At 43.5% G+C, this 25,669-nt stretch overlaps 1 protein-coding gene across 6 annotated transcripts in view; it reads left to right on the forward strand.

The window, feature by feature from the left end:
- The window catches only part of cadps2 (Ca++-dependent secretion activator 2), a 178,785-nt gene that overhangs the window by 80,910 nt on the left and 72,206 nt on the right, over positions 1-25,669 (forward strand). For all 6 annotated transcript variants that reach the window (XM_084363304.1, XM_084363307.1, XM_084363305.1 and 3 more), the window contains exons 8-12: positions 1,868-2,007; positions 9,777-9,843; positions 11,187-11,295; positions 11,409-11,609; positions 23,281-23,417. In XM_084363304.1, the coding sequence (XP_084219430.1) occupies positions 1,868-2,007; positions 9,777-9,843; positions 11,187-11,295; positions 11,409-11,609; positions 23,281-23,417 (654 nt within the window). The remainder of the gene's footprint in view (positions 1-1,867; positions 2,008-9,776; positions 9,844-11,186; positions 11,296-11,408; positions 11,610-23,280; positions 23,418-25,669) is intronic.

Below are 25,669 nucleotides of genomic sequence, written 5' to 3' on the forward strand. Positions count from 1 at the left end.
GGGTTAGTTTTGGAGATATTGGCTGTAGAGCTGCCTTCTCCCAGATATAATGAAACTAGATGACACTCGGCCGAAAACACACATTTGAAGAACTCAACAGCGATGTTTTTACAGAAACCATGACCCGGTTGCTGGAGCGTGTCATAAATACACAAAAAAACCTCAAAATGTCAAGAAAGAAAAATTGCATGTCCTTACCAAACAGAAATAAACAACCGTACACAAGTTTTCTCTCTTTCACTGAACTAAGAGCTGAACTACCTCGAAAGCAAACTCACCAAAACAGTCTTGGTTTGTCTTCCAGCAGTCACTTCTGGTTCGGTCCAAATAAATCCTCGAAAATATTATTCCGGCTCTAGATGCCGTTTTCACCGGCTGCTTCTTGTCCCGTGGAGTCGCAGTCCTGGTCCGAGCCGCTGTCTACCCGTCTGCCAAATGCAGCTGAGCCGGGCCCGTCGTCTGTGAAGTGAGGTCTCGGTCCAGATAAACTCTAAAGCCACTGGCTGCACGCCTCACAGCTAACGGTAGCTGGTTAACACTGAGGATAGCTAGCAGCAGCTACGTTTTTTGGAGCTCCCTTTGAATTCTGGCCGTATTATACAAACTCCACCTTTAAACCGAAACAGGACTTTAGAAATGCCGACAGTCTGGAGCCAGCGGTGTTGTTGCCTGGCTCTTCCTGAGAGCGCACGAAAAGCTAAGGTTAATTACAACCTTCAGTAAATTCACATTCTAGATGCAGATTAATTTTGAGGTTCGGAGAGAGGATTTAAATTAAAATGCACCAGTCGCTGCACAAGTCGCCTCTCCGGGCTGTTTTTTTTTTTTTTGTCAGAGGCAGTTGAACCTGCTTCAAGCTCCTTCCAGACATGATATATGAAACATAACTGGCTTCATCAAGAGCGTTAAAGCGCCATACAGACATTTTGTGACTTGGCATGACGGACATTTAGAGAAAGACGATTTTTACAGGGAGAGAAAAAAAAAAAATCTTAAAACCAGCAGAGGATCAGAGTCATCGGAGGAGATGATGAAATATTAAAAATCAGCTGCAGACTTCCCCTGGAGAAATTAAAACCATCAGTGAAGGTTGAGACCTTTTTAATTAGTGCTGGATTCTGATTGGACGACGAGGGGCGAAGTTCAGAAAGTTTTTCAGACGTCCTTCAAGATGTCGGAGACGTTCGACATGAGTCGCACAAAAACACACACAGTTTGTTTCAGGAAGATCCTGATTCACTCATAGACACTTCAGACTTCAGTGTGTGTTTATGTGTGTGTTTATGTGTTGTGTTGTGTTGTGTTGTGTTGTGTTGTGTTGTGTTGCCTGCAGACTGATGAAGGACGCTGGAGACAAAACAGAGTCAATAAAACGAGCTCTGCTGCTGGTCGGCAGACTCAGAGCTGCTGCTTATCTTTCCTTTATGCGTAGAAGAAGTTACATCTCTGTGAAAATGCAACACGACTCACAATTTGTCAACAAGTAATTTGGGGGAGTAAAAACAGGCTGGATTTCCACTTCCTCGCTTAAATTATGTCCATTTCACGATCATCACGTCTCAGCGACTGCAGCCCGAAGCACGGACTGAGACAACCTCGGTTATTTTTCCCACGTTAATGTTAAAGGGTGGAAACTAAAAAATAAGGATGTAACGATCCGGCTTTCTTTTTACCGGATAAAAAAACCCGTAAACTTTTATTTGAAGCTTCTTTAATCTTTTGTCGATTCTGTCCGGCGATGTTGAGACACAGTTTGTTTTAGTGCCAAATAAATCGAGAGTGCTCAGAATATACTACAGACCCTGTATCTGCTATTAAACCTGCTAACCAATCCCTGCCCTCCTCTGTGCCCCCCCTCCCTCCTCAGGTGGTTCTGAATCCGACCACGAACGGGCCGAAGCAGGCCGAGTTCCACCGCATGGTCGTCCCCAAGAACAGCCAGGACACGGAGCTGAAGATCAAACTGGCCGTCCGCATGGACAAACCCCCCAACATGAAGCACAGCGGGTGAGTCTACAGGACGGTCAGGTCCCGAGAGAAAAAAGTCCAAAGTCTGTCAGACAATTTAAGATTAAAACCAGATCAATGATCGGAACCAGTTAACGAGACGATCTGCAGGAACGTGCCGGGTCTCATCTGAAATCTTTTCTGAGCTGCTTCGTTCTCAACTCCTGTGTTTTTCTTCTGCTTCATAGTTTAAAACTTTCTAAAGATGAACTGACATTATCACCAGAAAGACGCATGCTAACCAGCTAGCCCGGGCCTTTCTTGTCTCTTAATACCACTTTGTACCTAAAGAGGCGAGTTTCAGCTGGGAGATATAAACCAGCGGCAGCCGCCATGTTTCACAAGCTTTCTTCACTTTTAGTGTAGTAAATACACGAAAAGAAACACTCGATGTTCGTACCAAACAGAAATATAAACCGTGCACCTTCACTTAACGAGACGATCTGCAGGAACGTGTCTCATCTGAAACAAAACCTTTTCTGAGCTGCTTCGTTCTCAGCTCGTCTGGTTTTCTTCTACTTCGTAGTTTTAGAGACTTTTAACATTCCTCCCACCGTCAGTGAGTCAATATTAAATTATTTGTGAGTAAGTGAAGGACAAGTTAACACACTGCCAAGAAAAGTGTGTGAAGCGTTCAGAATGATGATTTCACTTCATTTGAAGTGGATTTGTCTTGAACGTGGCCTGATCTCCATCTGAGTGACAACAACATGCAAACACAATCTGTTTTGACTAATAGCACACAAAATTATTATATTTTATCCATCTGTCCATCTTGTAAAGTTAAATCACTCAGCTCGCAGGCTGGACGGACCAAGCGAACCTCTTTAAGTCAGTGATCGATCAGTGTAACGAGTTCGGAGGGTTGAAGCTGCTTTGACTCAGTTGATGTGAACCAGAAGGAAACAACCTCTCAGACGACCTTCGATCAATGATAATTGATTTAGATGAAAGTGGAGAGGGTTGCAGAGTCGTCGCCACAGATTTCGATATTCATCCATCCACAGTCTGAGGATGAATTCACAACTTTACCAAGACATCTTACGAGGACAGGTGCGAGCGTCCGTCCACCAGCTGACGGTCACGAGAGGTTTGGTTACGCAACAGGACAATGACCTGAAACACCAAGTAAATCGAGCAAAGAAAGAGGAAGACGCCTTCCTGAATGGCCCAATCAAAGCCCAGTGCATCTGTGTTCGGACCTCAAGTGACCCGTTCACAGCAGACGACCAACGATCTGTTGACCTCAAACAGTTCTGTGAGGAGGAACGGTCCAAACCTCTCTCTGAGCCGTGTTTACAGGTCTGACCCACGGCTGCTGGAGGTGTTCGATTGAAGCCATCGCTGCCAAAAGGAAGTTCAGCCAGATATTAAGTCCAACAGTTCACTTTACCTGCGGTGCTCAACACATCCATGAACCTTAAACCTGCTGTTTGTCTGCGCCCGTGGGTTTGATGAAGATCAGACGACATTTCAAAAGTGACGGATGACATCGTACCTGAGTTTTTTGTTCTGTTTGCTTGTTTTGGGGGGTTTTATGAAGGTTTTGCTGTCATCGTGTGATGCAGCCAAGTCGCCAGGATAAAATGTTAGCAGTTACCCTGTCCAGATACGTCTAAGGTTTACATTTTTATCAATCGTGGCATTTCACGTGTATTTTTAAGGTCAGCTGGGCGCCTTTCCAGCTGTTTGTGGTGACAAACTGGGTGTTTTTCTCCTGGTATCATCTTGTGATCGGGGTGAGCACAACAGGTAAACGTCCGGTTCTAACTTCCCTGTGGTTTCGTCGGTAGTGGACATGAGATCCAGGAGGTCCAGTTGGAGTAACGTATCCGTGAAGGTTTATCAAACACCAAACTAAAAGTGCACAGAGGTTTAGATTTCCCCAGATGTCGGTCTGTGCGGATGTTTGTTTACTGGAACTAAATCAGGACGTGTTCTGCAGAGCTGAAGTGTGTCTCATGTTTAATGATCCAGACTTTCTCCATCCAAGGACAGTAGAGCCCTCATGTGTATGAAACAAATCAATATAATACATAATTATTTGAAGCATTAAAATTGTGTAGTCGGAAAAGTGTGTGTGTGTGTGTGTGTCAGGGTTTGTTTGCAGGCTGACAGCTTCACCTGCTGGTTGGATCAGGAAGCGTCTGCAGTTCAGATTCATATTCTTCCTGTTTTGGCCCTTTGACAACCGGCTCGCAGGGTCGTTCTTCTTCACTCTTTCATGTGCGTTGTTCCCTCAGACACTGTGAGAAGGTTTCATTTTAACGACGAGTGATTCGTCTGTGACTCGACTCGAACTCCATTTGTTTCTCTCACTTACGTTTTGATTGACTCAAAGGTTTGTTTACATCAGTAACTTTCAGACAGAAGAATTAAATGTGCAGCTCTTTCTGTAAGTAAACACAAAAAGAGGAAAATAATCTTTTGAACAATCAACAAATTACAAGAAATCAAACATTTACAAGTTTAAATTTATGAAACATGGAAAGAGAAAGTGTGTGTGTGTGTGTGTGTGTATTGCAGTTTTTACTTGCTGCCACAAGATGGCGGCAAAACCAAATGTTTGAACCCACAACTCTGGTGAGGCAATATTCAACACCACAGCACTGTGTGTGTGTGTGTGCGTGTGTGTGTGTGTGTGAGAGAGATTGCAACTTATCTTAAGTGAACTTTATTTTGCAGCAGGTTTTGGTACTTTAATTAAATCTTCTTTCTTTTTTTAATTTTGCTCTCCCAAAGTTAAATCGCCTCGCCTTAACTCGACTCCTCGTTAACTTTCAGTTAAAGATACGATACGTCTTCATTTTGAAGAAGTCCCGAGGGCCGAGACTTAACGCTAATTAAAGAAAAGTGCGAGTGTGCGACACTTTCTTCACTTTCTAGCCCGCTGCCAGTGATCAGCACCTCGCTACAGCCCGTGGTGTGTGTTATCTTTCTATGATAAAGATATAATATGTAACATTTGTACATATTATATATACTTTGTTGCTGTACTTCAGTAGATGTTTCAGGTGCTTCTCCTCCCGACATCTCAACACAAACATCTGAACTTTCTCCTCCTCACATTTTCAAACAGCCTCGTTTCTTTAGTTTGATGCATTTGAGGTGAATTATGGATTATTGTTATTTGGCGTCATCGCACGCCGCCTTCCCAACATCACAGACTGATTTCAGACGCAGCGCGACGAAACAAAGACGTAAGAAGACGTGAACAGACAGAGAGGGAGGCTGAATGGGGAGAAAAGGCGTGTTAGTGTCTCGTATCTGCAGAGAGTTTCTTATTTTCTCTCTTTGTTGCTGCTCGGGACGCTTTACCAACCCAACATGTGGCTATTTGACGTCCTGGGAATGAGACTCAACTATCAACTATCTTTGTGGTGCGTTCAGGAACAGCTGGGACAAATCCTACTGACTCTACCTTTAACTTTAATAGTCTTTGAATTATATTAATATGACGTGAGCTTCAGTTAGCTTTGACCACAAATGTCCTTCAGAGGGAGACTTTTTACTCTGATACTCTGAGTACATGTCAGAGCCTGTACTCGATTACTTTTACTGGAGTAAAGAAGCTGTGTCAGTACTTTTACCAGAGTAGTACTAGACAACTTGAGAGTGCAGCAGTGACAGTTGTGTTCATTGGCTATAAAAGTTGTTGAGGAGGATTTCCTCTCTTTAATGCAGCGAGCAGTTTCTCAGGATAAAACATGTGAACATGTTTCTTCACTGGACGCTTGGAGACAAAAACTGACGTCTCCTCATGTGAAGAAGATGATTCAGACCAACTGTCTTCATCATTTACATTCACTCGACTCCACTGTTAGATAGTGGGTGCAGTTCTGAAGAGTCTCCACTAGGTGTCAGTGTTAGTCTCCCTGTGAGTCCAGCTGATTCTTCTTCTTCCTCTTCTTTCTCCTCTTCTTCTCCTTCCTCCTCCTCTTCTTCTTCTTATTTTCCTTCTTCTTCTCCTTCTTCTCTTTCTTCTCCTTCTCCTTCTCTTTCTTCTTCTCCTTCTTCTTTTTCTTCTCCTTCTTCTTCTCCTTCTCCTTCTTCTTCTTTTTTTCTTCTACTCCTTCTTCTCCTTCTCCTTCTTCTTTTTCTTCTCCTTCTCCTTCTTTTCCTCCTTCTTCTTCTTCTTTTTCTTCTCCTTGAGTTTAAGCTGCTCTCTGTATTTTCTGATTAATAAAGACACAGTCTGTGACTCACCTGCTTGAAGGTGTCCTCGTATATTTGTATATATTTTCTCCATTCAGGTTCTCCGATGCTGTTCTCGCTGTGAGTCTTTGATTCACCACGAGTCAAACCGGCACCTCCATGTGAGGAGGTTAACTCGTGGATTTGAGTTGCTTACAGAGAGAACAAACAAAAATCAGTTCTGTCACAATAATTTTACATCTGCGTCATTTATTTTCTGCTGGTTGAGACGTGAAAAGGAAGGCGATGCTTTAAAAGGCCGTCAGATGTGAGAAGAGAAAGAAAAAGTGCACAAACAGGAAACGTTTCTGCTCACAGACGATCATCTCGTCGAGTTCGCTGTTTCCTCGTATGTGTTGGATGAGTGACGTGAAGGATCGATGAGAAGAACCGGATCCGTTTCCATGATCAGAACACTTGATGTTACTGCGATCACAACGGAAGAAATGACGTTTTATTAATATGTATGTGTTTACTTTGTGTTGGGAGGAGAAAAAAAACGTATTGATTAAAAAACAAGCATTTATATAAAAGCAGATAACTGAACAAATTGTAATGAATGTGTTGGTGAGTTCTTTATTCCCCAACGACAAATGAATCTCATCCTGAAAACAGCTTTTCTGAAACCTAAAATCATTTTGGGCCAAAGTAGAGAAACGATTTCTTTTTGTTTCTAAATGACTTTTTGATGCCTGAGATTTAACAGTTACTTTTGGAGCAAAAACTCAACATTTAGGATATTTTTGCTTTCTCATTTGTAATTATATGTGCAAAAATAAATATAATAAAATACCAATTTTTTATGTTAACAAGCAACAAAATTGTGTGTTCAGATTATTTCACCTCACATGAGACAGAAGATTTGTTTGATGCCTGAGAAGATAAAACCTGATGATTTTCATTTAGTGGCCATTTAAAAGGATCTGCGTTTTTTTAAATCGACAATTTGTTTAAACCTTTTTGTTTTTCTAAAAATTAAAACTCAAATTGGTGAATTTTTTGATGGAACAACCTTTTGATGCCTTGGAGCATAAAAAAAAAAAGGTGGAAATCAATTAAAGACGATAAAACAAGTGAATGAATCAGTGAAAATATCTGCATCCCTCATTCAATTAATTACTTAGCCTTAAAATATGTATTTATTGTTATAAACGATCACCAAAATCAGTTTATTTCACCCATTTTAATTAAAAATGTCAACCGTCTTAGTTTTGCTGCAGTGACTCCGGTTGATTTTCAACCTGCCGACGATCATTTCAATACAGTTCTTGAAGGAAGAGAAAATATCGTCTGTCCTTGTGTTAATGAATAACTCCAGTGTTTCATCCCTTTTTGAAAATAACCTTTAAAGTGTGAATATCCGGCTAAATGACCAGTTAAAGACGGATGCTTTTTTTGCAGCGAGGACTGTTAAATGCCTGCAGTGAACTCTCTCCGGCGTCTGCAGTCCGTCAGCGTGGCGTCGTGCGGCTGAATGGATGTTTGAAACCCTGCAGGAGGACAGACGGCCAAATCATTTTTCACAAGTGGCCGGCGAGCGGTGCCACATGTTAACCCGGAGTCGTGCAGAATGGCCCAGATTCTCTGTCCAGACGCACCGCAGCCTTGACTGGAGGCCTTTTCTTTAAGGGCGGGCGGCAGGGCTGAAGAAAGAGGTCTCGCCATCGATTGATTTTCCTCACTTGCACTTGCCTTGTATCCCACGCTTCAGGAGGCCCGGGAGCAGCCATTGATTGAGAGGCCACGCTGGTCATTCTTCCATTTTCCTCCAGACTTCCTCAACGAGCTGCTGTCTGTGTCGCGGACTCATTACTTTCTCCTCTTTTTTAGTTTCACATTGAGGGGAGAAATTAACGCGTTAATAACGTTCACAGCTGGGCGAGTAATGACACAACATGGAGCTGAGTGGGTCCTCGTTTTGTTTTCATACAAACATCATGAACTGAAAGATGAAACCTTTCAGGAGAAATAAGAAGAAGTCTCGACCTTAAATATATAAAACACAGAGTCTGGAAGGTGTTTCTGTCCTTTTATTGCTTTCTTTTTGGAAATGATGCCTAATTTTTTGATTTAGGCTCATTTGTCAAAATATATCTCCATCGCTGTTTCCCAGAGTCCAAGTTGACGTCTTATTTTGTTTGACCGACCGTCAAAGACGCAAAGATTTTCAGTCAGCAGAGAGAAGCAACACAAATAAAGCAGCATGTTTCTGGTGTTTTTATAAAATAGTACAGAGTTTCTGTAGATTGACCGTGATCGATGACGCTCTGACAGTGATGTGATGTCATCTGTCAGCGGTTCAGCTCCACACGTTATTAGTTTGAGGAGAAGAAATTCAGAAATTCGAGGGAAAGCTTGACACAGCTGGAGAATTAAAATCAATATTCAGCTCACAAAATTACAAAAACACAGGTTCATGAATGTATTTATGTGAAGAACATTTCAAATGCGACAAAACCGCCTCGCGTCGGTGTCCTTTTGGTGTTCGTTGTGGAGCCTTCAAGCATATCGCATGAACATTATTGGAGGTGTTGACATTTCCATTTTCTTCTCAGCTTCTTTAAAGACTTTGTCGGCTTTAAAAGCTGCGTTTGAGTGTCAGAGTTCAGTGTCGATCTTGAAAACAGTGATTCAGTCGCAGCTGATGAATGTGACCGAACACACAGAGCTGAAACCAAACGGAGCCGCGGGAGAGATCGTTTGTTTCCAAGGTCAAGAATTTACAAGCAAGTCCTTTATTTCTGTCCCTCGTGCACATTTCACATGCATGTACATTTTTCGCTTTTGTACATTTCACATGAAAACTTTGATTTCACATATAATATCAGATGTCAAACACATTTCACATCTGACAGACTCACAGCTGCAGCAGCCAGTTAACGACAGTTGTTGGTTTGATCGGATCACCGAGGACATTTTCCTACAAAATCTCTTAAATATGAAGATTTTCAGCTTTTCTCTGTCTCATATCAACGAGAACCAGAGACTCAGCTCGACTAGGACCTGGAAGTTAAAGACTCGGGACTTGACTGAAGAAACGATGACTTGAATTATTGTGTTCATGTGGTGTCTTTCTTTAATCCGTCAGTATTTCACTGTTTAAAAGTGATGCAGAGTAAGACTGCAGAAACCTTGGAGGGTAAGAGGCTTCACTTGGGACTTGGGACTTGGATCAGCTGACCTCAGTCATATGTCTGCAGTGAAGTGAATATCTTTGGGTTTTGATCTGTCGGACATTTGAAGGCGTCCAGTTGGATTCTGGGAAACTGTGATGGACATTTCTCACTGTTTCCTTACATCTTATAGACTGAACGATGAACTCATAATGAAATTAATCATTAGTTGCCGCCCTCGATGAATTCACATAAAGATAGAAGCACTGTGTCGATATGTTTATTTATTTAAAAGCATTGACCAAGTTAGCTTCTTTATCAGCTTCTACACTGTCATCCCGGATTAAAATGTTCTTATAACTATTTCGTATAATAATAAAAACATCACAAACATCACAAACAAAGTGTAAAGCCTCCTGACGTCTCCTTCACCTTGATGTCGTGTGTTTCTTTGTGTTTCAGGCACCTGTACGCTCTGGGACAGAGAGTCTGGAAACGCTGGAAAAAAAGATATTTCGTCCTCGTTCAGGTGAGAAACTGATGAAACTTCAGGCTGGGAAACAAAGATTCAAAGTAAAACTGAAATAAATCTACAAAACTGAACTTTTTATCTGAGGAGGACGAGATCGGACTTGAGCCGGTTCCTGACTGATGAAACTGTGAACTGACTCGTTAAACAGACGTCTGTGTGTTTATACGATGCATCAGACCGAACACGTCTCACACCGAGCCGTCTCTCTTTAAAAAAAACTTTTCCCTTTTTGATTGGGCAGTCGATGGAGGCGAAAAGGGAGGTAGAAAAAAACAATTTTTGGTTATTAAAGAAAATCATCTCACATCAGTCGCTCGACTCGAAAGGTATTTACACCTCGTCTGAGCACAAAAGTCCGGCAGCAGCAAAGTTAATTGAGTTCTGGTCTCTTGAATTCGCTTTTTACACTTTTTCTCCTCAGCTGTTATTTACTTTGTGAGCACTTAGTGATCACTCAGGATGTGTGAGGGCAAGGGCAGACATTCAAATTCACATTTTGTCTTTTCTATGTGGAGAGCGACTCTGTTTACCTCTCAGATCAAAAAAAAAAGTCCTTTTAAAGGGACGTCATCTGTGTTTCATTGATTGGGATGGAGGATGTTAATGGGTGATTGAGTGTTTGACGACATTTCTGAGATTGTCAGACTCTTCTGTCCTGATGGTATGAAAAATATTCTGCCGCAGCTTTTATACTAATTTCTCCCCGAGCAAAAATATTTGCAGGAGGGGAAACGTCTGCTGACTTTTACAATGCAAGGAAAAAACAAGAAAATAAAGTGAGAGCCAGCCCTGACCATCGTCCCCGTGCACCAGTCCAGCTCCACGAAGGAAACTTCCCTGCTGCTGTGGAAGAAATGGGAAGTCCTGACTTTGACCCCTTCCAACACATGTTGAGGTGATCTGAGCAAAATGTGGAAGATGTGGTTCAACCTCCTGTCAAAAGACTGAAACCAGAAGAGTGGAGGCGAATGTTCTGCTGTCCACATACTTTTGGCCATGTATTGGACCGCCACATGCCATCTTTGCTTAATTGGAGAGGTCTCACTTTGTGAAATCGAGTAAAAATCAGTGCTGTGAAAAGTATCCAAAAGTCACACTTGAGTAAAAAGTAAAGATGTTGTGTTGAAATGTGACTTTGGTGAAAGTCACGAAAATACTTAAAGTATTAAATGTTAGTATCAAAAGTCATTTTCTAACAATAAATGTTCCTAATTATCAAAAGTACGAGTGAAAGTAAATATATGTTCACGTTTGTGTGTGTGTGTGTGTGCGTGTGTGTGTGTGTGTGTGTGTGTGTGCGTGTGTGTGTGTGTGTGTGTGTGTGTGTGTCGGTCCTGCAGGTGAGTCAGTACACGTTCGCCATGTGCAGCTACAGAGAGAAGAAGGCGGAGCCTCAGGAGCTGATGCAGCTGGAGGGCTACACGGTGGATTACTGCGACCCGCAGCCAGGTACAGATGGTTCTGCTCAGGTCGATCCAACGTGACTGAACTTCCTGAAATGTGGATTTGTTTTATTTTGTACCGAGCCTTTTATTCTTTTACTTCCTCCTCCTCTCCGTCAGGCCTGCAGGGCGGCCGGGTGTTTTTTAACGCGGTGAAGGAGGGCGACCTGGTGATGTTTGCGTGTGACGACGAGCAGGACCGGATGCTGTGGATCCAGGCCATGTACCGAGCCACCGGACAGTCCTACAAACCGGTCCCGCCGCCGCAGAACAAAACCACGAACTGCAGAGGAGGAATCCAGAAACCGGCGTCGCCCATCAGTAGGTTCTGAGTCTCTCTGGGTGTGTTTGTTTGTTGGTTGGTTTGTCGGCAGGATTACACAAAAGCTACTGAACGAATTTCCACAAAACTTGGATGGAGGACGGGTCTCGGCCCAGAACAGACCCCACTGACTTTTGGTTTGGATCCTGTAAAAGGCACCGATCCAGGACACTGTGAGAGGGGCCATTTTTGACATTTAATTTCTCAGAGAGTCATGTCTGGATCTTACTGAAGAAAATCTGTCATATTTAGGTGGCTGGTATCTAAGAGTGAGGACGGTTTGATTCAGATATAAGGGACTGTCGGGCCTTGGCAGAGGTATACACTCTACTGAGTGCCATTCTAGTTTAGAAATGAAACAGCAGATGAGACAAAAGATACCATAAAGTTTCTAAGTTTCAGACTGTGCATGTTGGAATAAGTTACAAAATGAGGCCGGTCCCGACGCCACATGGTGGTAAAATCTCTGGTGCACAAGCCAAAATTGTGGCCCGAGATCGAGCTGAGGTGATCTGGAACAGCCAAAGTCCAGTGTATGACTGTGACACCGGCCAGCACGACATTTGGTAAAAGTCTCTTTTAAATGAAGTTTAAGAGAAAAACTCCCATTTACACACAAACTGAAACCATCCCTCGCGGAGCTGCTTTTACAAAACATAAGATCTGCACAGATGGATGACGTGAACTGATGATAACGCTGCAATTTATCACACATCGGACTGAAACTGATATCAGTCTGGCACAGATTGCCAGCAGGACGCAGCCCTGCACACTGTGACATGCAGTAAACTTCAATGATCGTCTTTAGTTTGGAGAAACAAATTACTCTGCCAAGAAAAGAGGCTGGTGAGCGGAGCCTCCGGTCAGCTTTTATTTAGGACTTCTGTAGATGTATCTGCACTAGAAGCAGCGAATGTTGCATCAGGTTACATTCATTTATTTTAAACATGAGTATTGTTTCGGACGTTTCTGTTGGGAGACCTGAACCGTTTCATTCATTCAGTCTTCAGGATATCATGTCATGTTTCGAACGTGGTGCATCACCTTCACAGTATATTGGCCTCCTGTCACAGCCAGGACCAGCTGAGTTTTGTGGCGACCCAAACAGGTATTTTAAGCCGACCCGTGATGTTTTCTAACCCTGACCAAGTGTTTTTTGTGCCTAAACCTAACCAAAGCAAAAGCACAGCATTGTGATGAAATAGAGAAAGTTGCATCTGATCACAGCCACTGATGACTGAAGTTAAGAGGGTGAATTTAAAAAACACGTCAGGTGTGGTGACGCGGGTCGACCTGCTTGCTGTCCTAACCGCCACATCTCGTCTCATAGTCAAGATAATTCAATCAGGAGAGACTCCTGATTAAGATTTATTGCCATGTGTGAGAAGAGAATGAGAAGGTTTGGCGGTTAGACTCCATCGTGATGAAGTCATATTTAGGGAGGTGATGGAGGAAGAAGGATCCTGGAGATCGGGAGTTGATTCTGGAGAGTAGTACCGAGCCACTGGAGGAGGACGGGGTGGAGGAGGGTCGCAGGAATGCCTGAAATGACGGCTGACAGCAGAGACGTGATTGGCTGATAGTGATCGAGGCAGGATCTGGTTGGTTAGATGGAGAGAGAGTACCTGAAGAAGCGCCCACGTCAGGTGAACAGAGGAGGCGGGGAGAGAGGTGAATGAGAGGATGGTCCTCCTGGCTGAACTTCACTTCCTGGCGTATATTTGTTTCATACGAGCGTGACGATGACCTCAGATGCTGGCGGAGGTGCTCGTGGTATCAGACTTTAGAGGTCGGGTGTCTAAGGTCGGTGAGGTTGTTGCAGATGTGAGATGGAGCTGGAGTGTACGCGTCTGTGTGTGATAGTGCATTGTTCAGTGTTTGTATTGTGTTCGTGGAGCTTTGTTAGTGTCTGGACTCTGGATGTGTGGAGGAGGAGAACGTGTTTGTGTTCTCTGACACAGTCAAACCTCGAGTGTCCTCAGTTCTTCGTCTGTCATGTGGACCTCTATCTCCCCGTCCACCTTCGCCGTCCTGCCTCTTTGTCGTCTCTCCATCCAGCCTCCCCTCCTCACCCTTCTGTCTTCACACGTTTACTTGTTTTGTTCTCTTCTTTCCTTCCTCACAACAGTGTTTTATTACAGAGAGATGTCAGGATCTCCAATATGACAGACACACACACACACACACTCAGTAGGAGGCAGATGCTGTGAGACAACACACACTCGGAGAGATGAAATGAGACAACACAACAAACACCACGCATCCATTTTTCTCCACCTTTAGTTCCTTCTTCTCTTCCTTCCTTTGTGCTTCATTTTCCCCCCATCATTGCTCTTGTGCTCTTACCTTCTTTCTCCTTGTCTTCCTTCAGTTATACAGTTATATCCTTATTTTCCCTTTCTGTCTCTCTCTCACTCTTTCCTCCCTTCTTCCTCTCATTTACTTTAGAGGTGCTGATAAACATGTTGGATGCGTTCTCTGCATGTTTTCTACACCTCTCAGCGTGGTTATATATTCATTTAAGATAACAAAGATTGTTTTTGAACGAGATTTTTGCAAAAATAATACATTAAAACAACCTAAAATTATCTCCAGCAGGTTGAAATGAATATTATACACTTAGTTCCTTATTCTCATCCTCCCATGTTTACATCCTTGTGTTCCTGCTGTTGATCAGTAACAATAAAACAGTTGTGAATCCACTCATTAAATCTTTGCTCCATGGCGCTCATAGTGGCCAAAAGCTGCACACGGTACCTTTAAATTTCTCCCTTCTTATCAAACATCCTCTGTTTTTCTTACCTTTTTTCTTTGTTGCTCCTTTCTTCTAAACTTCTGTTGTATTTGCTCTTTGCTTCCACACATCCTGTTGTTTCTGTCCTCCTCCTCCTCCTCCTCCTCCTCCTCCTCCTGCTCCTCGTCCTCCTCTTCACCTACACAAATCACTTCATTTATTATCTGTCTGTGGAGGACGGCGTCTGCGTGCTCGCCGGACGCTCTCCTCCTGGCCGAGCATTGTGACATGAAGAGCTTCACACTGGGAGCTGATTACGGCAGTATTTGTGTAATTTGGCGCAGCGGCGGCCCGTCCTCGCCGCCGCTCGTTAGCGCTTAATGGAACAGATTGAAGCGCTAATGGCGAGAGGTGCTGACACGCTGTTTGCAGGAGGAAATAGAAGGTGTCCGCGAAATAGCTCTTAACTGGGTGCTAAGTGCCGCAGTGTGTGTGTGTGTGTGTTTGTGTGTGATGGGCTTGACAAAAAGTCGTTCTCGCTTTAACGATGATTGTGTCGGTGAACCTGCGTGAGCGCTTGTGCTCGCCCTGCAGCCGTTTTTTCATTAGAAATGAAATGCAGAGGTTAAATTACACTAATGACCGCATGTGTGCACACTGACGAGCACCGGCACAACCACACACACAAGGACGGGTCGCTTAGCGTTAATAACATCATACTTCTGCCGCCTTGACTTCACGTAATAGCTGTTGAACAAATCGAGTTATTTTTCTTCTCCGTCTGAAGGTTAATAATTTGGAACAGGAGAGCAGAAACACAACGTCTCTTCTTTGTTTGTCTCCAGTTCAGAAGTGTTTTCATCTTTGTGTTCAGACGCACAAAGAGCGAGCGAGGGCAGAATGACGCCGTCGCTCCCGTCCTGTAAGTCCTCAGCTTCTGTTCTCCACCTGATGGCCGACAATGTTTCCTGCAGACACCGACAGAAGCAAATTGTTGCTTTTTCATGCATCACTGAGACGTTCAGGCGGTCACAAACGGTTTGACGTCGCAACAAACCGAGACTAAAGAGCACCAGACCTCATCTGATCGGGATGAAAAACAGAAATGTAACCACATCGGCTGCATGTGTCCCAGTACAGTCAAATAAATGGTCACTAACTGAGATTTAACTACCATCATGCATTGCAAGGTTTGACCAAAAAGGCAGATTTAAACACACGACCGATGAAGTGAACGAGCTGAGAAATGTTTCACGATGTTGCCGTCTGAGGAGTGACTGACACTAGAAACACTAGAAAACCTGTAACATCAATAAAAACGTCTCCATCCTCAGATCTTTACCACTCGTGGGCTGCAAATCATGACACCGAGGGTTTATTGTCTGTACGGTGGCCCATTTAGGACACATCAGACTCGTCAGGCTTAACTCAGCTTTCACTGCTAAAAAGCTGGATGTTCTCGGCCTCGCCCAAACTAAGCTGTGTGGTCACTAAGACTAAGACCCGATGTGAGATCTGTACAGGTTAAGATCCACAAGTCTGAGTCGGGTCACGTTCTAGTTACACGGGTACCCGACGTGTAACACCCGAGTGGATCCCAAAAGATCCGGCCGTGATCAGATGGCGCTGTTTGTGTGTGATGAGTGTAAAGATGAGTTGAACAGCGTGAGAAGAAGTTTGGTTTGACGACTTGTAAATTCACCTCAACTTGTTTATCACAGTCAGCTGTGAAGTTGGTGCTGATCCGGTCTGAGCCAGTTGGATGTTTGAGACCAGGTCCCAGCTGTCAGATATTAGACAGGTCCAGGTAGAGCAGAGCATTTCCGGGTCTTTTGGGGTTCGGGCACACATTTTTGGAGCTAGTTAGCACGTCAACATTAGCATTCGCCTTAAACACAACTAGATTTAACTTCAATTGAACAGCAGTTAGTGAAACTCTGTCCTTTAACATACTGTATGTGGGTGAGAAGCATCGGGCATGTAAGTGTGAATGATTGGTGTGTAACGGCGCCCGGACATGTGAACAGTCACTGAAGGCCGTCGGTGCTCCTCTGCTGCAGCTGCTGTGGTCATGAAAACAGTCGGGTCACATCCCAGTAAAGACTGAGCCGGCCTGCGGTTCTGTTTCCTGGAGAAGAAATTACTGAAGGAATAAAAGGAAGTTTGGTTAGAGAACGAAATGAAAAGCAAAACCAAAAGTAAGCGGCAGACTATAAGCAGGACATGAGCAAGGAATAAGAAAAGGACATTGCAGGTTCCATTAAAACTAAACCGGGCCTTCATCTCCATGAAGTTTAGGGAGAAATGTTACTGCTGTGTGAGCAGACTTCAGCTGCCGGCCTTCGTGACTTCCTCAGCTCTGAAGTGGAAACTCTGAAGAAAAGGACAAACAGACGAGTGCGAGTTAGCTAGAGAAACTTTAGCAGACATCGCTTCCTGTCAGCGCCTCGCCTGTTCACTGCTGCCAGCAGCTCACATGAACAAGGCTCAAATGGACCAGCGTTCAAACGACCCACGAACAAAGTCCAAACACGTGGAAATCATCGGAGGCTGTGGGGAAATCTGATCTGGTCCTTGACCTGAAATCCGTTTTATCACACAGACTGTGACTTCTGTCCTCAGTATGGCAGGCGGGCCAGTTAGGGGTCGAGACTCGCCCCTCAAGTTGTTTTTCGGGGATGTTTACACCTGTCAGTTGTGTTTTTGAAGAGGCAGGTGGTCAGTTTGACATCGAGGACGATCCTGAGCAGAGACGTCCAAACTGTCCGTTTGTCTTAACCTCCCTTTGTTTCAGCGACGCCCTCGAACGCAGCAGAACAGCTGGGGATGCGTTCATGTGCCCCTCGCAAAACTTCTCCCTGAGTTGAGATTGTTTGCGCTCTGCGTTACGAGAAGCTCTCCGCTCGTTCAGACGGAGACTGATGGGCTTGTCCGTCCGCATCTTCGTCTCCGCTCGGCCTCGACATCATCTCCGTCGCCGCTGCCACGCTCCGACAGGCAGATCAAGTCGCATCTCTCAGCCCGGTGCACCTGAAACTGAAACGCTCTCCTTCCTCCTCCTCCTCCTCTTCGTCTGCATCAATAACCTGCCATCAGCGGCCGCCACCACCTCTCAGAGCAGGATGTCACATAGATGTGACTGTTGCCGTGACGATACCAATGGAGCCCAGACAAGATGGATATGGAGAGATTGAGTGCAGTAACTACCCCCACCCTCCCACCTCAACACACACACACACACACACACACACACACACACACACACACACACACACACACACAAACCCCTCAACACTCACTCAAACATCCCCACAAATGTTTTAAATATAATTTGACGACACAGATACAAACTATATTTATTTGAAAATCAGATTTTCCTGCAACGGTTTAACAGTTTTCCTCAGACAGACAATAAAAACAGTTATTTAAAATGGATCTAGCTGCAGCAGAACCTCGGCCGTCATCTTTTTTAATTCAACAGATGCTTCGTTTTCCAAACCAGGCCTCCTTCATTTCCCACAATGCAACGTGACTGCAGACAGTTCAGACAGAGATTCAGGTGTAGTAGCAGCTAATGTAGCCTGCAGCGGAGACGAGCAGCAGCTGCAGAGGTCTGATCACCAACACGCTCGTTTCAGTTTCAAACTCGCGTCTCAAAGGACGCCGGATCAAGAGACATCGACTCAGGACATTCGTCAGATTCTGTGCCGTTCCCTCTAGAAGACATACGGACTGTTACTGCTCACGAGCTGTAAACACACGAGCAAAAGCTTGAACACACACATTTGCTTGTCTGATATGATCGAGCCTGATTCAGTTGTTGCTGCCAATCAGCAGACAAAAACACGAGTGTTGTTGAATGAGCCATCTGGAGTCAACAACAATCATCGTGATTATTTTCATCCTCCATGAATCTGTAGTCTGTCTTTAATTAATCGTTATAAAATGTCAGAAAATGGTGAAAAATGCCGGTCATTGTTTCCCAAAGCCCAAGATGACGTTCTTAAATGTCTTGTTTTGTCCACAAACCCAAAGATTCTTAGTTTACAGCGAAGAAACCAGAAAATATTCACATTAAAGAAGCTGGCATCAGAGAATTTATCTCTTTTCTTTAAAAAAAAGATACTCAGAACTGATTAATCGATGATCAAAATAGTTAGAGATTGATTTAATAGTTGAAAAACTCCCCTGGACCCAAACCAGGTGTTTTTTTACAAATCGTTTTATTTTAACATTCCTGGTTCTGTCGCTACAAACACGGCTTGAAAATGTCCAGATGTCTCCTTAAAAAAATATCTGCTGGTGTGAAATGTTGAGACGCAGTCTTGAACAGCGGTCACTGGCTTGGCAGCCGTCTCTCTGAGATCAATGCCGACACCGCCCTGTCCAGCATGTCAGGTCTTATGCACGTAGACTGAATGTGTTATGACACACATATGTTCACATGATACGTATGAAACAAATGATTTATCGTGTCCGTGGTTTGCAAAAAAACCTAAAACACAAACGTGTTGTTGTTGCGACTGAGCAGAGAAGTTTACTCATGTCTTTACAGAACAATGAATCAGGTTTAAAGTTGTAATTCTTCAAATTTACAGGAAATAAAACGTTTACGTTGTCATTTTTACATTTTTTGTAGTGCTTTTCGATTTTCGGTGGCTGGGTCCGCCACGCTCACATTTGCCTTCAATCTCAGACTGATGAGAAAATGTTATGAACAACACAAAGTGCAGAAACCTGCAGACAGCCTGGACCTGAACGCACCATCTGTGCCAGGAGCAGCGACATTCATCCATATTTTCTGTCACACACACTCATTCACACACAACCCCCCTTTAACACCCCCCCTCCCTCAGATAATAGCTGAAAGTTGGACTCGACACGGATCAACATCACTCCTGCGCTGTCTGTCCCCCAATCAATACTCCCCCCTCCTCCCACCTCCTCTTATTATCAGCGCTAATCTATATCTCTTTGTCTCGTTTTCTTTAGAGTCGCCTCCTTCACTCCCTGTCTTTTCTCCAAATTACATTAAGGACAATCCCGTGTTTTGGAGGTAACGAATGTAAAATGACCTACATCGGAATTGGACAGAGGGAAAGCAGGCCACAGGAGCCAAAGGGCAGCCGGAGTCAGAAGAAAAGAAGACTGGAAGAAAAGGAGAGGAGCGTCGATTGGAAGTTGATTGTGGAGATTTCACTTTTGCTGTCTTTTTTTTTTCTCTTTCGGACAAAAGCGACAAAGACGGAGGGAGGGAGGGAGGGGGGGGGAACGAAACACAAATGTCTGAGAGTCCTCGCGGGCTTCTCTGCGTCCAAACAAAAACAAAATGGCAGCGTTAATAAAAAGCGATCACTAATGCTCGTCTCGGACGCGAGGCCGCGGGCGTCGCAGGCGTGGAAGACAGCGCCGGCATTCTTCAGCGAGCCTTGGTCTTTTGTGGGGCCATGTGTCACGCTCAGAAACTTCCCATCCCGAAATGTACTCCCCTGATAAAGGCAGAATGGAGAGTGTTAGGCTTTTCATTTGGCGGGGCCATTAACAGGATGCCTGAAAGGACTGGAAATGAACCCAGGCTTTGCTCAGGCCGGGACGCCCTGCGCCTCTTCTGCTTCTTTTATTTTTTCCTTTTCTCTCCGTCGATTCTTCCATCGCTGACCCCGAAGCCTTGTTATCGTCTGCCGCTCCAGGCGTCGCACGGCCGAGCTCGAAGTATCTCTGCTGCTGTAAAAACACTTCATCAGCGTTCAGGCCAGTTTTTACTGACAACAAATCCAAATAAAAGAACCAACAATAACCGGTTGTGTCGTTTGTGTGTCCAGAAGCCTGAAAGTGTTTGTGCACGTCAGACAAAACGTTGTGGACGGTCGAGCTTTAAACAGTGAATTTTAACAGTGTTTAGCCTAGCTTAGCACATAATTATAATAATTAATGTCTCTTATCTTCCTTAAAAACAGATTAAAACCATGACTTCAACCAGAAATGGCAAATATCAGTGTTCTGGATGACGTTTGTGTATTTAAGTTGTCAGAATTGTTGCCCAGAAGCTGTTAAAACACATGAATGAGTCTCACTGTTGCATTGGGTGACATGTTCATGAATACACACACACACACACACACACACACACACACACACACACACACACACATCATCCTCACTGCATCACCAAATGTGATTCATCTGCTCCTGAACAACAAAATGCAGGATTTCCTCTGTTTGTTTGATGTATAAACTACAGTGAGCAGCTGTTTAACATTCAATTGAAACGAGTTTATAAAATGTGCGTGTGCAGTAGGAACCAATGAGAGATGACGTGTGTCACTGACCAAACACTCAGTAACGTGGATTACTGTTTAAAGGCCGGTTTGAAAACAAAAAGCAGCCTTCATTTTTGAAGTCCTTGGACTCAGGTGTGACCACTTGACATTGTGATGTCACAGGTCACATGATGACACCTGAGTGCAATTTGTTGTTGAAGACTTGAAAGCTGATCTTTTGATTTAACTTGTTTATTTTATCATTAGCTTGATTAAAAACTAATAATAAAGCGTTGGACACACAGACGTGCTGTGAAAAAGGTCCGTTTGAAGCACAGATTTAAAGACTGTCATCACAGTTAGTCTGATTATTTTAACGATGCCGTCAGTTTCAGCTCTTTGCAGAGGCTTCAGTCGTGACTCACAGCTCTGCAGATCGCTCACATTTTAAGTAATCTGTAAAACAACAAACATTCAAACGTGATGAAGTGAAATGACAGGAAGCCTGATCTCCGGATCGGCGACGCGTCGTTGTCGCTTCTCTTCCTGGCTGGTTTTTCGACTCCGTGAGTCACTTCCAGTGTTTTCCTTCACATGTCGTCCGTGTTTGGCGAATGTTTTGTGTCAGCTGAGAGGACTGACGGTTTCACAGACGATCTGTAGCCAACCGAGGTGGGAACTATTAGCCACAGCGCTGAGAACTGACACTGCCAATGTAGTCGCGTGTGTGTGTGAGTGTGTGTGTGTGTGTGTGTGTGTGTGTGTGTGTGTGTGTGTGTGTGTGTTTACACTTGAGTTCACTGCTGAGCTCAAAGAGAGGCGTGAATGATCGTGAACACATTTATGCATCACCTCTTTAGAGGACGGGATCATACAAAGACATCAGCGCAGCCGTTCATCCTTGACAGAAGCGACTCCGGCTCTTCTGTTTACTTTTGTCCTCGTTGGTCTTTCTCTCCTCGAACACTGCCGAACATAAACTCATCCTGCTTCTACGCGACGGATCCTCCGATGCAGGGGCAGTTGTCTTGATGGAGGCACCATAGAAAAGGTGTACGGTTCAGAAAGTTACATCACACAGCTTTGAAGGCTTCAGCGCGATATAGAAGCAGATGAGGAGAGTTTATCACTCGTATTTCATCGAAAACTGTTGCAAAACCTTGAGCTGCTCCAGTTTAATAAATTTATATATCTACAAAGATTTGAGCTCATAATGAACAGAAGAGTCCGACTGTTTGACAAACAGATGATATTTGGGAGCTGATTCACGGTCAATGTCATCCAGAAATGTTAGATTTTGCATGATATTCATAAAAGACCTCGAACAAGCGGTTTGTTTTTACAAAGCACAAAAGTTCAAAACAAATTTAATGGAAATCATTTTATCAGCTCCTGACGCCGACCTTTTCACAGAAAATCTTCCATCTCGTCATTGAATTTGTGCCGAGAGCTTAATGAAGTCTGATCCAGAACGACGGGGATGAAACTGAGAGGACGTTTTCAGCTTCTTCACCATGAGACAAATTAATTCTGCTGAAACTTCAGTGAGTTTAAATCAACTTTTAGTGACGACGGTGCCGAACTTTCACGTCGGATTAAATCTCACTGACGGTTCACGTCCGGTTCAGTGACGCTGTCGTGTCACATGTTTGTCTGTATTCTCCTCCACGCTGGATGTGAAGAGATGAGCAGTGGTGGAAAGTAACTAAGTAGATGTACCCAAGTTCTGACGTACCTGTACTTTACTTGTGTATTTCTATTTCCTGCCACTGTTCTCCACTACAGCTCAGAGGCATCTTTAGATAAGTTACTTCAACATATAAATTATGATGTCATATTATAGATTATTCTGTCACAATCTGCAGGATCATCGTGGCCAAACTAATTAACGATAAGAATATAATCATGATTTTTACCCACACTGCAGGTGGAGTGTTTCTCTTGTCCGTCACCTCCTCCGACATGTTTCTGTGCGACAGTCCTAACTACAAGTTGTGGTTGAAGCTCGCAAGCTAGTTGCTGCCTCCACCTCGGCGACAGTGTAACATAATAAAATAATAATAATATCTGTATAGCTCATTAAAAACTGACGCTTTAGGATTTTAGGACGGGTCGGCCGGCGTCCCAAAGCGTCGCTTTTTGATGAGTTTGCAGTGAAACTCAAAAATCAAACAATTCTTACAAATTGCTCCTTTAAAGACAGAGTTACAGAGTCGTACATGAAGAATCACACAAAGAGCTCATCATTGTGGTGGTAATCACAAATATAAATATGAGGCGCGATTTCAAAATGATGCAGTTACGACATTTGATATCTAAAAGGTCAGAGGTTAGATGTGCTGCGACATATTGTAATAATTTATTGTAATATCAGTCACGACTGGTGTGAGGCGGCAACTCTAGTTCTGCTTCTGCTTTCTGGCAGGAAGCGACAACTTACTTAACTTTTACTTCAGTAAAAATGTAAATGCATGACATCAACTTGTAACAGAGTATTTCATTCAGTGTTTTTACTACTTGAATACAAGATGTGAGTAGTTCTCCACCTCTGTACATGAGGAACATCTACAGCGACCAACAAGACGTTCATACAGTTTGTTTTAAGACGGACTGTAAACTTTCTCTGAACTTAAACAGATCTGGTCCATAATCATTTTCTCTGTGTGTCTGGTTCAGGTCTGGATCCGTCTCAGCGTCAGGGGGTGGAGGAGCTGATCTCTGCGGCTCCGAGTCGCTTCGACCACGCCGCCCTGTTCACCATTTTACAGAGGAGCACTCTGCAGCACCGCATGAACGACTCCTTCTCCTGCCTGGTACGTCAGCACCAACACATCAGCCTACACGAACACATCAGCCAGCACGATCGCGGCTTTTATCAATCAAAAGCTCATTGATTCTCCGCTCCGAGTCGGCTGTCAGTCAAACTGTGGCGGCCGGACTGATGGTGTTGCTGGAGGTGGTGTTTCTGGTGTTTGCTCATTACTGATGACAACTTCTCACTTCTTCTGTTTCCTTTGTAAAGCTGCATCACATTCCTTTGTTTTTTCAAAATAAGATGTAAAATAAAAGATGCAATTATAGGATATAAATGTTTAAACTGATTTGGAAAAATTACTTTTTTGAGTCGAAGCACAATCCAGTATATCAAATGTCAACAAAAATGAAAGCTGAACTGGAGGAATTGATCTGTAAAGTACTCTGCACGCTGAAACAGTTCATTGATTAATGTTAATATTCGAGTAACAGAAAATTAATCTGCAACAATTCTGATAATTACTGATCATATTTCTTTAAGCAAAAATGAAAATGAATTCACAGGTTTTATTTTCTTTAACGTGATTATTTTTCTGTTGCTTCTTCTTCTGTGTCTTTTGAATTTTAACGTTGAGGATGTTGAATAAAAAATGTTCATTATTATCTGGCATTTTATCAACTAAACAATCAATCAATCGTGAAGAAACTCAAACTTTTTAGCAGTACAAACCTGAGACAGACTCTCTCTCTCTCTCTCTCTCCGTGTGTGTGTGTGTGTGTGTGTGTGTGTGTGTGTGTGTGTGTGTGTGTGTGTGTGTGTGTGTGTGTGTGTGTGTGTGTGTGTGTGTGTGTGTTAAGCCTGGGGGGCTCTCTCACACTGATTGAGGGGATAAACGCTCTAATCAATACTTTCCAAATAGGAACATGACCCTCATAGACGACTGCTGGGCCGACTCAATGGAGACTCAATGGAGACTCAATGGAGGGGGGGAGAGAGGAGGGGCGAAGCCTTAAAAAGTGTGTGTGTGTGTGTGTGTGTGTGTGTGTGTGTGTGTGTGTGTGTGTGTGTGTGTTGGGGGGTGGAGTGATGGGTTTTGTGTTGCGTGCAAGAACCATGAACTCCAAACTGTGTAGATATGATTCACATTTACTTCTATATTTTTGATTTAAGCTGTCAGTGCACCAGATTTTTGGTGTGTGCGTGTGTGTGTGTGTGTGTGTGTGTGTGTGTGTGTGTGTGTGTGTGTGTGCGTGTGTGCGCGCGTGTGTGTGTGTGTGTGTGTGTGTGTATTTTTGTGAGATAACTTTGTGATCCTGACATTTTGAGGAGCTCCTGTTACAAATGAGCCGACATCAGAAAAATCACTGCGTTATACCTCCAGAGATGACTTGTAGTAAGTCACATAAATGACTTTAAAACTCTTAAAACAATAAAAAATACATGTGACAGCGACTTGTGCATTGAGTCTGGTCTGACTCGGACCTTTTACAGCGTGTGGTCTGTGCTTCTGACAGTTTACCAACATTCAACAAAGCCTCTGTTGAGTCGGAGCGCTCGGTTCCTCTGCTGACACAAGATGGCAACAAAGAGGAGGAAATTAAGTAATTTGGTTGTTTTTCAGTTTTTTTTCTTCTTCACATCTGATCTGTGAACATTAGTGTGTGCACGTTTCCTTCACACGTCACAGCTGTGCGTTTCAAAGAGTGAACGACTGGCAAGCGATTTATCAATATGCAAAAATAATATGTATTTATCATCTTGTCAGATATTGCAGGTGTGATATGAGTCACGCATGGTAATTATTGCATTTAATTACATGAAAGTGATGATGATGTGGATTTTGTTGCCTCACATCATCACATCACATTATAATAATATGATGCGACACATTTTACCTGCAGCTCCAGAGGTTTGGATCTGTTGGGATTTAGATCATTTTTCATTTAATTATTCAGCTCTAGAGTTTGACTTCTGTCTCAAAGAACAGATAGACTTCACTTTTATTAATATACTGAGTGTCAAGCTGTTTTTTCCTTAGTCTCTCTTAGTGAAGTCTAATTTCCACAGGCCGATTATCAATAATCAAGGAGACAGATAACCACTCTTGGAATAAATATACATTTGAAGTTTTTAAAATGTAAAGTATATAGAGGGGATGCAGCCTAATACAGTTTACTTGAGTACTGTGCTTAACTTACTTCCTTACTTTAGTTCCTCTGCAGATTCAGGTTATTCGGGGAGGACGTGCTGTCGCTCGTGACGTGCTGTGGACAGACAGAACATTTTTAAATTAATTTATTGTATCGACAG

Source organism: Pagrus pagrus, assembly GCF_965226575.1.
Source record: "Pagrus pagrus genome assembly, chromosome: 10".
Lineage (NCBI taxonomy): Eukaryota > Metazoa > Chordata > Actinopteri > Spariformes > Sparidae > Pagrus > Pagrus pagrus.